We start from the raw sequence: 12,695 nt of genomic DNA on the forward strand, positions 1-12,695 counted from the left end.
CAGGGAAGTTAAGAGGTGGTGTGGGTAGAGTTCCCATTTCATTACTAGTCTTTTCTCAAGGAAGTATGATCCAAGGCCTTCAGCAGAGCTGGAGAGGAGCAGAGGGGGTGAGGAAAGAGGGGTGGAGGAGGAATTCGGAGAGTTGTCGTAATGAATATCAGTACCTTTCTTAACACATTCTTTTTCACAATAACTGGGGTCACACAGGTAACCAATAGGCCAACCCCTCCACTTGGGCTCTGATTTACATCCTCTTCTTCTAGGATCTGTAAAATTCTTCTTTCTTCTGCATTTCTTTCTCTCCCTTTATTGGGGTGCTTTATTATGTGAACATGCTATAAAGTCACGCTCAAAAGAAAGCCTCCCTCAACCAACACCAACCACTACTGTCAAATTTTGCTTCCCCTTTAGAAAATTTTTGCTTGACTCTTTTTAATGCCCCCCAACCCCTTTTTCCTCATTACCCCCCTACTTCTCAGACATTGCTGATGGGCTGGATAAAGGTGGTGGCTGTCAACTCCTTCTTCCAAATTTCTTACTTCTAAATTTCTTCTCTTTCCCTCACCCCTGCTTTTCAATTCTTGCCTGAGCTGATGGAATAAATCTCTGAACATTTTTCTCTGCTTTTTTCACTTGTTCCTCTAAGACACAGCAGTCAGAATGATCTTCTAAAAATGAAATCATATTACATTCCCATTTAAAGTTCTGACTTCCCGTAGTTAGAATCCCGATTTTTAAATCATGGCTTATAGATCTATACACTGTTTACCTCTCTCCAACCTCAACACCCTTCCAGCTTATCTGTGTACTTCAGCTGCACTTGCCTCCTTCCTGTTCCTGAAACACATTAAGTTCATTCTCGACTGGCAGCTTTGTGCTCACCCGTGCCTCTACAGGGAGTACTTCCAGCTTAATTGTAACCACTATTGACAGGCCTTGCTGGACCATTACACTTCAGTCACTTCCCACCCAGTTTTGTTTTCACCAAGGTATTTATCACTACTTGATGTTTTCCATCAGTCCCTGTCTAACCAGAATGTAAGCTTCAGAAGAACAGGGAGTTTTCACTGCTCAGTTACCCTACCACCTAAAACGGTGACGTGTTCATAAAAGGGACTCCAGGGACTGATGAATACATGACCTTGTTTGTCAGCATAAACCAAACATTTCATATCCCAAGGGAGATATTTATAGCGAACTCTATTAGCTTAGCTACTCTTTATTAAAAATGTCAACAATGAAGAAATTTCCAAGGTCATACTTTTGTTAGACATAACAAGGCCTTGTCCCTTTTATTAAGGACAACTTGGGGCATTCACACATAAGAAAATGGCATTATACCTAACTTAGGACAAGTTTCAACACATCATTCTATTATCTCTGTAATTATGCCTTATTATGTCATGCCCTGTTAGGCATATCATTCAAGTTTTTAAGGAGAGCATAAGAAATTGTTTTGGGTGAGATCCTCCAATGTATCAAGGCATAAAAAATGTCCTGAGTCTCTGGATCCCTGTAGACCTAGCCCATATAGCTAGTGTCTAATGATTAAACTTTTCCCACATATACATATTTCAGAACTGGATCAGTAGACCCAAGCAAGCCTACAAAGAGAACAGATTTTTCACTATAAATCATTCTATTTTCTAAAGTATTTGTGTGATTTGATTACTATCTGACGCTTTCCAGCAGCTGGTAAATGCTGAGGACAGAAGTGACCTTCATGTCGCTCATGCTTTTGTCTTAGAGTAGCTGTCCCTCAAATATTTCTTGAATTAACAATGAACAATTCAGTTTCTCATATTAATCCTTGCCCTTAAGTAGCTTAGCATGATAAATGAGCAAAGCATCTGGGAGAAAATTAAAAGGTTTGGCTGAAGAAACAGGCTTCAGGATCCTCACCTGAGCAGACTGGTTACTGGGTAAATGTTAGAGTGTCTAGAACTACTTCTAAATACAACTTATCTTCCATATTCTTGCCTTAAAAGAACTACATGACAGAATCTAGACAGGGCTTGAACAAGGGGCTAGGACCTTGTTTCTGCCTTCCCTTACTCCATCCTAGCCTCTAGGTGCTGTACCAAGGGTTTGTCCACGTGGTGACAGAACAGAGGAAGAAGGTTGCTGGGGAAGGCTAGGGGTTCTGCCAGAGAGGCTGTTGGCATTTGGGCTATCTCCCAGGCAATCAGAATCACCATGTCAGTCCTGGAGAGCAGAGAAGACAGAAAAACATCAGGGTCTCTGTATTTATGCAGGAAATAGACTCAAGGCCAAAGCTCCTAATTCTTTTTCCACCACCTACTATCACCCTCTGTGCTTGTAACAGTTAAGAGAACATTTGCATATTTTGTATGTGCCAGGCAATGCTTAGTGCTTTACATATCCTCGTATCCCTACATCCCTAGTTTATAGATGAAGTAACAGGCTTAGAGAAGGAAAGTACCATGTCCAAAAGTTGCAATGCTGGTAAATAACAAAGGCAGAATTCCAACTTAGGTCTGTTTGACTCTAAAGCTTGTCCCCCTTAATCATTTCTACTGCCTTCTGTGGGAAACCAACACTCTAGAGCACAATGGAAAAGGAAGAAAGGGAAAAAAAATGAAAAGGGAGAACAGCTATAACTGATATTTTTCTCTTCTCTGTCCAACTTCCTCCCCAATACTTGAATATACCACTCAGGTAATATCTCGCCTAACTCAGCCTTTACATCCCCAAGGGGACTGAAATAGCATTTACAAGGCCTTTAGGATCTTACCAAGCTGTATGATCACTGTTGGGTTCCTCAAGGGAAGACTCCAGGGATACCAGCTGCTCCCCATGACTCAGTAGGGCATAGAGCAAAGATATTCCAAACTGCAAGTGATACAGTGTGCAAGGTAAAAGGAGTTCACCAGAGGCATTCCGTGCTTTCCTGGTTCTGCCATTTTCCCAACTAAAAGGGCAGGGTCACGTGTAAAAAATGGAGTTCAACACTTGAAAACTGTCAGATTTTACAATGGCTGGCCAAAGAACTTTCAGACCTTTCGAAGGAAATCCCTGCTCTGAACTTTCCAAAAGATCTTTGTGGAGAGTTGATTAAAAGCACACTTGTGGGTTTTACTCTCAGGAATCAGAGTCTATAGATCAAGAAACTGAGGCAGGTAGTTTGTGGACCCCACTGAAAGCAGCATTGCTTTAGGCAAAGATCTTCAGAGGGGGGGTTCACAAAATAATCCACTGGGGTATTAAAAGATATCAGAACCTTAGCATCTAGTTTCTTCATTTCAAATATTCTATCTTGTGTTTGTTATGTACTTAGTATAGTGTTATTTGTTTCCGACTTCTAGACAACCGCGTGGGTGATAAGGTTCAGAACTTAGTACACCATCAAAAAAGTTTGGTGACCTCTGCTCTAGACGGCACCATCAGCACCATCGGGGAGCTTGTTAGAAAAGCAAATGCATGGGCCATGCCCCGGGTCTACTAAATGAGACTCTCTGGGGGTGAGACCAAGGAACTGGTGTTCAGTAAGCTCTCCAGGTGATCCTAGGGCTCACAAGACACGGAGAAGCACTACAGAGAAGATGGAGAAGGAACATTCCTTTGCTCATTCCTTGCCAGTGATACCACCTGGAGGTCATCTATGGAAAGAGAAAAGCCTCCCCACTATGTTACCTGGTTCTGAAGCACCAGAGTGACCGGCCGCTCGGAGGAGCCAGGTGGAAACAGCATTAGCCCCTGAAGTCCTTGGAGGAGTTCATGGAAGGTCAAGTGACTGATACATTTGCCCAGAGGTTTGAATAACATTTGTAGAGCCTGCAAGAAGGTCAGTAAGTGCCTCTCTCAGACTCCACTACAACTTCACCTCCTCCTCCTTTGCCTCTACCCCCTCTTCTTGATGACCTGTTTTTGGTACTTTCCTGGTCGGGTTACTTACTAAGCCTATCACCATTCAGGTCTCTCCAACCTTAATACTGGTCCTTCAGAACCCACTTATCTAGGAGGCCTTCCCTAAAGAAGGGTAGCAAGGGGGCTCAGCACTTCTCAGGGAGTCCTTATCTTTGCCCACTCACACCTGTGCAACCACATGTCTGTGTTTTTTGGTCATTGTATCTCAGGATGATGAGTTGTTCCTATAGTAGTTGGTTTTGTAACCTCCTCACCCAAGGGTGGCAGGTTTGGCACCTCTTCCTGCCCAGCAGTTTCTTGGGCATCTCTGGGGGTGGGGGACAGAGGATGGAGAGGAAGGGTCCCTAACCCATCTACAAAACCATCCTCTTCTCTCCTCAATGCCACAGTACCTGATCAGCTACATCCCTCCTGACTAGGAGGGGCAAATGGTGGGTGATAGCCAGAAGAAGGCTAACAGCTCGATCCTGGGGCAGGAAAGGGAGCAGTCTTGCCACTAGAGCTTTCCCCTTCCTCACCAAGAGCACCTGCAGGAAGCCATCTGCTGCCTCCCTACACATGAGAAAGGAGAACATTTTCAGGGCTCTGCATAGAGGGCTCTGGCTACATGCCAGAAAGGAGGGGCAGAAGGAAAGCCCATGTGTTCACTCATCTTTCCCTTCCTGGGCTGGAGATGTGACCCTTCCACACTCACTCCAGATTATTCTGCTCATGTGTCTTTAAGGCCTGGAAGAGCTTCTCAACCTGGTTGCTCTGCTGTTCAGAGTAGCAGGGCTGTGGACACCCATCCTTCTGGCCCTCCTCTATCTCTAGTAACTGAAGAAACATCTGGGAATTTGAAGGTGGGAAAAGAAGAGGTCAATTTGAGCAATATTCCATTCCCAAGGGTAAATTAGGAACTCATCCTTAAGGAGTTGACATCTCACCTTCTCAATCCGGGACAACACCTGAAGCCTCTGACTGCTTGCAGCTCCTATCTCCTAGGAGAGAATCCCAGGCCATCAGCCACACCTTCGTAGCAGCAGCCCAGGCCTCAGGCGAGCTAGAAATGGAGCTGGAAAGGCTAACAAAAAGTCTGACCACATTTCTTTCTCACTCTTAAGTCACAATCACATCTGAGCATGAGAGTGCCCCTGTCCTTTCTCCAAAACAGGGGAGATAAGAAGGGTTGTGGGAAGGTAGCATTTCTACCTGCTCTTGGGATCCATGGGGTACAGCGTCAATAGCTCGGCGAGGGCTAAAACACGTCGATACAGCTACCTGGCCCAGGGAACCCTCAATTCGAACCACTGCACGAAAAGGAGTCAGGACAAGCATGTTCCCCTCCCCTTTCCACCCTCTGTCCATCCAGATGCCTATCCCAACCCAGCAGGTCAGCCCTGGTCCTACCTGACTCATAAGCCTCTGCCTTCGGAATGTAAGGCGTTACCAGCTTGAGAGATTCAACCTTGCTCCTTCGTCCAAGTAGCTCTTCATCTGACTGCTTCTTCTCTAGTTTCTGATAATATTCCTGAGAGTCCATGGGATAGAAAAATGTATCCTCATCTTCTGAATTTAGAATTAAAGTTCTCAAGTGCAACCTCTTAATACACCCTTCCCTACAGCATTCATTCCAGAAAGGATCCTGGCCCCTCAGGTCCTTCTGCCAACCACTCTGAAGCATCTTGAGTACCCTGCGCCTCACAACATCTGGCTTGGGGTCCCCATATTGAGAACTTGAAGAACTAGACACCACCACCAGATCTGATGAAAAGGCAGAGAGCCAAGTGGAGAGCCAGGAAGCAAACCGTGTCAGCATCTGCAACCTTCTTGCATTCCTTCTTCCTTGGATACACACTGCACACTTTTCCTCCCCTCTCCCCCTTTTAGTTTTATGATCCTACCTGTGCTTTCCAAAAATCAGAGTTATCTGATGGCATGAAGACCATCAGCAGCTTGCAGTACCGAGATAATACTACTGTCAATTGGCCAGTAGCTAATGCACTCTAGGCCAGTTTTATGCTTCTGAAGAATGGCTCAGCAGCTCTAATGTCTTCTTAAAGAAATCTGTAAAATCCCAAGCTAAAATAAAGCCGCTGACTGTGAGTCAAACAAGGACTTGAATAAAGCTCCTTCATTTTGGAGCAGTGCCAAAAAACCAAGAGTATAAAAATATTTCGCTTTCAGTGATCCAGGCAGGAAGAGTTTTTGAAGCATCGTGGAAAGAAAGGAAGAAATTAATCTAAATAGGAAGAAGATAAAGGTGGGAACCTTGGTAGGGGACTCACGGAGGTTGAAAACAAAGTGGAACACAGCTTAGACAACCCTAAAACCCACAAGCAGAGCTTGCCTCATAAATATAAAGAAGATAGGGGGTCCAGGGTAAGGAGTTAAAATGTCCGCCGGCATTTATTCAATTTAAGAGTTTGAATCCCAATATTTATAAAATTCACATGTTTTATATCTTAAAAAAAGCAAAAAGTAGATGGATGTTTATAACAAAACATTTCTAAGACCCACAGAAGTATACAAAAGTGGAAAAGTCCATATTTTAAGGCTGAGTACGGGAAATTCTTGGCAAAGGATGAAGACAAAACCTCAGTGTTGGGGTAATTGCAAATAATCCCATTTGTCCAAAGTGTAGGAGAGTAGAGGGGAAGGATCTTGGGATGTCAACTTTAGAAATGTGGCCCCCATCCTGTAGTGATTGCCTCTTCCACCTAACTGAACATGGCTTTTAAGAGCTGGAGAGATGATCCAAGAGGGCCCATGGAGTCCAGGACCATTTAATGCCAAGGTCGGAGGCTAAGAAGAGCACCTGGGGCTCACCTGATAGTAGTAGTCATCCAGGCAGGGGTTCTTACTCTGCAGCTGAACCATCTGTACTTTTATCACCCAGTCTTTCTCTTTTCGGGTCATGAGATTAACATAGGGGTCTGGCTGCTGAGACCAAGTCTTCTTGCCTGGAGGACTTCAAGCCAGAAAGGAACATTCCTTTAGACCTACCCACCCCCACACAGTGAGCTTCCCAAGAAGTGGTGAGTAGGGAGAGATGGAACAGAGTACAGAGGTGGGCAACATGGGGAGAGTCTTTTTGTGCAGAGGCTTTGGGGAGACGCCCAATCACATGGGGGTAGCCAGCATGCAAATGAGCTGCCCCAAACCCTGCTGCTCATCTAGGCTTTACTTTGGTGTTCGACTGTGTTGCTGCAGCTGCAAGATCCGTTGGTGCTGAGGGTGGAGCTGGGTCAGATGACTAGGAAGACGCAGAAAGAAACTTGGGCTTAGTCAAAGAAAGCACTCAGCAACCTACCCTTCCATCCAATTAGCCTCTAGTAAGCTCAGCTGAACATCTAAGGGAACCCTACCTGTCCATGTGCCTACCCAAAGTCCGCCGTATGAAACAGCACAACCCTGGCTCAACAGGGCTCACATTCCCCTCCAGGATATATTTTCCTGCAGATCAGCTGCAGGAAATCTTGACACAGTAGAAAGCCATTTGGCCTGGTTGTTGGGAGTTCTGAGTCCTAATCCTGGTTCTGCTATGGCAGCTAACCTCAAGTAAGTTTTTTTTTTTTTTTTAGTCCCCCTGGGCCTCTACTTCTGCCTCTGTGAGGGAGAAGGGACTGGACTCCACTGCACACTTCTGACTAGGTTTCTGTAGGTGTTTTTCTGTGGCAGCTGATAGGTGGCCCCCATCCCTCCTCAGCCACTACGTCCTGAAACCTCCAGAGAAGAACTCAGTCTGGGGGAGATGCTGGGGGGCCCGTGCCCTGAACCAGTACCTGAAACTAGGGGGCCATGAGGTTGGAAGGCTGCAGGAGAGAGTTGGGTCTGGCAAGAGAAGTCGAGGTCCAAAGTGCCGTGCTGGAGAGCTGGCACTGGGAAAGGTAGTCCGGAAAGGAACTGGAGAGAGGTAGTCCAGCGTCTGAGAATGGAATTCAGAGGTCTGGGAAAAGGGCAGCTCCACCAACAGAATGCTGCTCCTGTTGCCACATGTGCCTTTCCCACCTTTCTATTCTCACCTGCCTTTTCTCCCACAAGAACCTCACCCAACAGAGTTTGGCACCTCCTAGCGAGCAGCTCTTCAGCCCCTGACAAATGTGGGGGCATGTGCTTTTCCTGTCTGGTGAGTGAACACCTGTCTCTTTCTCTCTCTCTCTCTTCTCTGTGATGGTCTTTTTTTTTTTTTTTCAGGCTCTTGTGCCTTCAGCCACTGGGGCAATGCTTGTTTGCCTCTTTTTGGACTCCTCTGAAGCCCTCCTCAGAGCTGCAATTGTCTTCTCATTCTCCCTGCAGGATTTCCTGCAATTCCTCTAGCCCAGATCATGTTCTCATGACAGTTAATTTAAAGGCCGCTGCTCTTTCTAGCACTAAGCTCCGTGCTGCTCATGTGCTGAAATGTAGGGAGGTGGAAGTAGGGCTCTGGTTTGTCCTTTTCATAGGACGGCCAGTTATCCCAGGACCACCTCTGTCATTTACCAAGTGTCCCTACATTATGGGTGTCTCCCACCTCCCATACCTACACTTCCCTTGGGGTGCTTCATCGCCAGAGCAAGGTCAAGAGCAGACTAAGGGACGCTCCACATGCTCCTTCTCCACACGTCATTACTTTCTCACAGGATGGAGATTGAAGGGACTCACCTGCCACACAAAGTGCAAGGAAGCAGGGGACATCCCCAGTACACCAGAGGCCTTGATTCCAGGGGAGTTGAGAAGGCCTCTCTGGAATGGGAGGGAGGAAAACAGGCTTGAATGAGTGCTGAGGTGTCTTCTATAGTCACGGGTATGGAGCGCAGGAAGGCCAACCACTGCCAATATCTGAGACCATGGTAGCCTGACCCTCCCTTGTAATCAAAAATCAACTAGGTCAGGCCCTTCCTGCTTTCTCTGAGGGGAAGCAAGACTGGTATCTTAGGAATAAGTTGAGGGAGACTGAGTGATTTTATTTCTTTTTTTTTTTTTAAGGTTGTTTATTTATTTGACAAAAAGCGCACAAGCAGGGGGAGTGGCAGGCAGAGGCAGAGGGAGAGGCAGGCCCCCCGCTGAGCAGAGAGCCTGAGTGACAGAGGTGGGGCTCAATCCCATAACCCTGGGATCAAGATCTGAGCTGAGGGCAGATGCCTTACCAACTGAGCCACTCAGGCACCCTATGATTTCATTTCTATATAGGAATCCTTGTCTCTCTCCACTGGTTGTGGGACTCCAAGGGAATAAATATCAGGAATGAACTGCTGAGACACAGGGGTCAGGGCCAAAGATGACTCACCTTTAGTACCAGGAGCTCAACCAGCACCTGAGCTATGCACAACCCTGCTAGGACCTGGTTTTTAAGGTGAAGACAGCATCAGAAACTAAGTGAGAGATAGGAAGAAAGAGGGAAGGAAGGAGAGAGTCTCTACTCAGGTTCAAGCCTGAAATAGTAATTGTTAACCCAGAACCTGTCTTAGGTGTGGAGGTCGTGTAGTCGTGGCCAAATGGTTAAGGCGGTGGGCTAGAAAGGAGCGGAGAAGAGAAGGATATTTAGCAACCGTCTGTAAGCTGCAGAGAGTGCAGGCCAACTGTACTCCGCCCCCCCCCCCAGCCCCCCGTACCTGGGTGTTCTGGATAGCACTGAGGACAGCTGGATCCCCGAGATCATGCTCTTCCTCCTCCACCTCTTCCTCCTCTTCTTCCTCCAGCTCTGGAGCTAGATCTGGATCCAGATCCTCCTCCCCTTCCTCCTCCTCCTCTTGCTCCTCCTCTTCCTCCAATTGGGAGGCAGACACCAGCTCCTCCTCAGGAGCCAAGGAGCTACAGGACTTGCTTGGGCCTTGGTTTAAGTAGGGGCCTGAGGAGTAGATGGGGAATCAGGTGCGAGGAGTCTCGTCTAGAGAGACTGCTTCTCAGTAATCCTTCTGTTCATAAGTCATCTCCAACACCGCCTTCAGTCTCCCCTCTTGTTACCCCTAGCCCCCACCCCCCGACTAGAGCAAACGGAACCTGGCAGGTGCCAAACACCTTTGCCTTCCATATCTCTTCAATTGCCTCATTAGGTACCACCCCAATCTTCTCTACTTGCTCTCCCCCACCTGACAGCCCTCTCAGTGCCTCTTTAACCAATCCAGTCCCAGGTGCCAGGACTCACTGCAATTGAAGCCTACTGCGCACCTGATACTTCACACGTATATGTCCATTTAACTCTCTGAGCAGTCCTGCAAGGCTGGTAGTGATCATTTCCCCATGAAGTGGAGGAAAATAGGGCCCAGAAACATGACCTCGGTCACCAGTGTGATGTAGCTAGCAAGTCCAAGAGTTTGGAAATCACTCCCAGTAGTTCTGGACACCCAGGCCCACATCCGTCCACTAAACCATACCAGCAAGTCTCTGCACCCCAAGGCTTTTCATCCAGATTCCACAGCCTAATGAGCAATACCTTCAAGACATTTCATCTTTGCAGGCTGGCAGGCTTCCACCATGTCTGTTTCTTCTGGTGAGAAAACACTGTCGGCCTCTGGAAGGTAAATCTGAGACAGGAAAGAAACCCAGAGACACCCTTCTCCTCAGTAATGATAGCATGGCCTAAACAGCCATGATCTCTCCCCAGCAAGGTTGCCAGAGGAGTATTGGCCCAGGGTCTCCAGGAGCAGGACCCTGGACTCTCAGACTGCCCTAAGCCCCACCCTTTGCCCTCACCAGCCCAGCTGCAGGGAGCTGTCCTGCCAAGGGACAGAGCTCAGAGTTGGAGAAGCACTTCCACACAGATACACACAGCACCTCAACAGCAGCTGCCTTGTTGCCGACACCCACCGCCTGACTGTTGCTGTCCTTTCTGCTTAGTGTAGCCAAGGCAGCCTAGGCCGGGTCTGATTTGCTGCTCCTGTCTTTAAGAGTCCCAGCCCCTCCCCTGCTGCCCCCTTAAAGGGCCAACATCCCCCAACCGCTGCATCTTGATAGAAATATGAGAATATAATCTAATGATAAAGACAACTCTTGAAAGGGTAAGAGAAATAAACTGCATTTTTAACCCCCCAAGGGTACAGTTTATGGGGATTGGTATTTGGGAGCAGATTTTTTTTTTTAAAGACCCTGTTTTCCACACCCTTCCTAGGAGCTTTATGAAGTTACTTCCCTTCAGTCCCTAGGTTTTGCTCCATCACAATTGGATACGAAAGCCCTGGGCGGATCCTAAGGTTTGCTAGCAACCAAGATCTCAGCACTTGGGCAGTGCACCTGGGGATTCTCGCCCTTCGCGGTGTCCCATGAGTTAGGTCTGCCGCTCAGCTCTGATAACAGACCCCTGTGAATTTAGAAGCCAGACCTTCAAGGCTAAAACCCTTTTGCATGAGTTACACAGACAATCTTATATCTTCTTGGGTATTCTAATGGAAAACTGGTTCAAAAGCTCAGAAGTGAAAAGAAAACAAGATAACAACAAAGGCGAGAATATGGGTACAGCTGGTAGGCAAAAACCTAAGACCCACCTGAGCCTCTCCTAACCCCTGAGTGATCCTGGGTTCTGCGCCCACATCCTGTGTTTAAATGAGCTCCACATGACTTTGTAGAATTTCTGAATAAAAATTTAAATGAAGCTAATTTCTCTGTATCAGAAATGCTAGTTAGGGCCCTATTGTCATGGTTATAGGATCGTGGTTCTTGGTGCCTCTAAAGAAAAATTTTGTCTCAAAAGTTTTGCTGTATGTCAGAATGATATGAGTGAGGGGAGAAAATTTAGTAGCTTAAGTTTAAGTTACTGAAAAACTTTTCAAGTATCTGAATTGGGTTCAGATCTTTTTTGGTAATGTCATTCAGCTGTTTTTCTCAAGAATTTCCTGATAGCTCACTTTGGTATTATTAATAAAAGGACCAAATGGTGAGTTTCAGTGTACCAGAAGTGACTTATTAGATTGTTGTAGAGACCAGGTCTTAGGGAGAGCCACTTGCTGCATTCACAGCGTAAAAATAACGTGTTCATTCTTAGAAACAAAATCCCTTTCTTGTTTTTGTTTCTCATTTTAATTGCCCTTTATCTCTCTCCTACCAATGAACCAAATTTCTCCACTTTCTCGACTCACATTGGTCCTTCAACCATTGCTCTCTGCCTTTTGACTCCATCATAAGGAGGGCACCAAGGGGCAGACAACGAGTCCACGAGTTCCTCAACCTTTTCTATGGACAATTTTTCAACTGCATGTTAGTATGCTGCAAACACACTCTCAAGACAAATCTACCCTCACTTCTACCCAGATGCAGCCCCTAACCACTTCTTGGATTAAAACAAATCTGGAACTACCATTACCCATCACCCCTCAGAAACTATTCACAGTTACCAACGATTTTTTAACTGTAAGTGCAAAAGACATGTTTCAGTCTTTACCTTAGTTCACGTCTGTACAGCGTTTAACACATGCCCATGCCCTCCTCATGTCTCTGTCCTCCTGCAGCTTCCCAACACTTTACTCTCCTGATTCTTCTTGTACTTCTTGGGTCATTTTTCTCTGGTCTCTTTCCTGCTCTCCTCATCGTCATCCAAATATCCTCTTCTTCATGCCTCTTCTCTTTCCCCTCTACATCGAATATTCTTAACTGGACAGTCCCCTGAAATTGTGTATGTTTGTGTAATGTGCATTTTTCTGGAGAGACAGTCCAGAGCTTTCATCGCATTCTCAAAGGGATCAAGAATCCCTCTAAAAATTAAGTCCTCTGCACCTTGGTATTCCTGGGCAATCTCACCCACTCATGTCTTCCTACCTAGCACACTCGGATGATTTCTAAGTCTTTGTCAGATCTGACACTTTCCAATTAAGCACTTCAGTGGTTTTTATCTCCTGTCCATTACAGAAGGCATA

At 46.4% G+C, this 12,695-nt stretch overlaps 1 protein-coding gene across 1 annotated transcript; it reads right to left on the reverse strand.

Annotated features, from left to right (window-relative positions):
- Window positions 1–1,976: 1,976 nt before the first annotated feature.
- On the reverse strand, window positions 1,977–10,298 carry PATL2 (PAT1 homolog 2). Its single transcript, XM_026479818.3, has 14 exons — window positions 10,283–10,298; window positions 9,462–9,679; window positions 8,512–8,592; window positions 7,653–7,795; window positions 7,055–7,123; window positions 6,697–6,838; window positions 5,278–5,398; window positions 5,080–5,177; window positions 4,815–4,868; window positions 4,583–4,716; window positions 4,281–4,440; window positions 3,655–3,795; window positions 2,756–2,853; window positions 1,977–2,205 (listed from the first exon to the last, which is right to left on the reverse strand). The coding sequence occupies exons 1-14, from the start codon at window positions 10,296–10,298 to the stop codon at window positions 2,052–2,054; spliced, it is 1,629 nt and encodes a 542-aa protein (XP_026335603.1). The 3' UTR covers window positions 1,977–2,051.
- Between the last annotated feature and the right edge of the window lie 2,397 nt (window positions 10,299–12,695).

The sequence above is a fragment of the Ursus arctos genome, unplaced genomic scaffold (genome assembly GCF_023065955.2).
Source record: "Ursus arctos isolate Adak ecotype North America unplaced genomic scaffold, UrsArc2.0 scaffold_36, whole genome shotgun sequence".
NCBI classification, from domain to species: Eukaryota; Metazoa; Chordata; class Mammalia; order Carnivora; family Ursidae; genus Ursus; species Ursus arctos.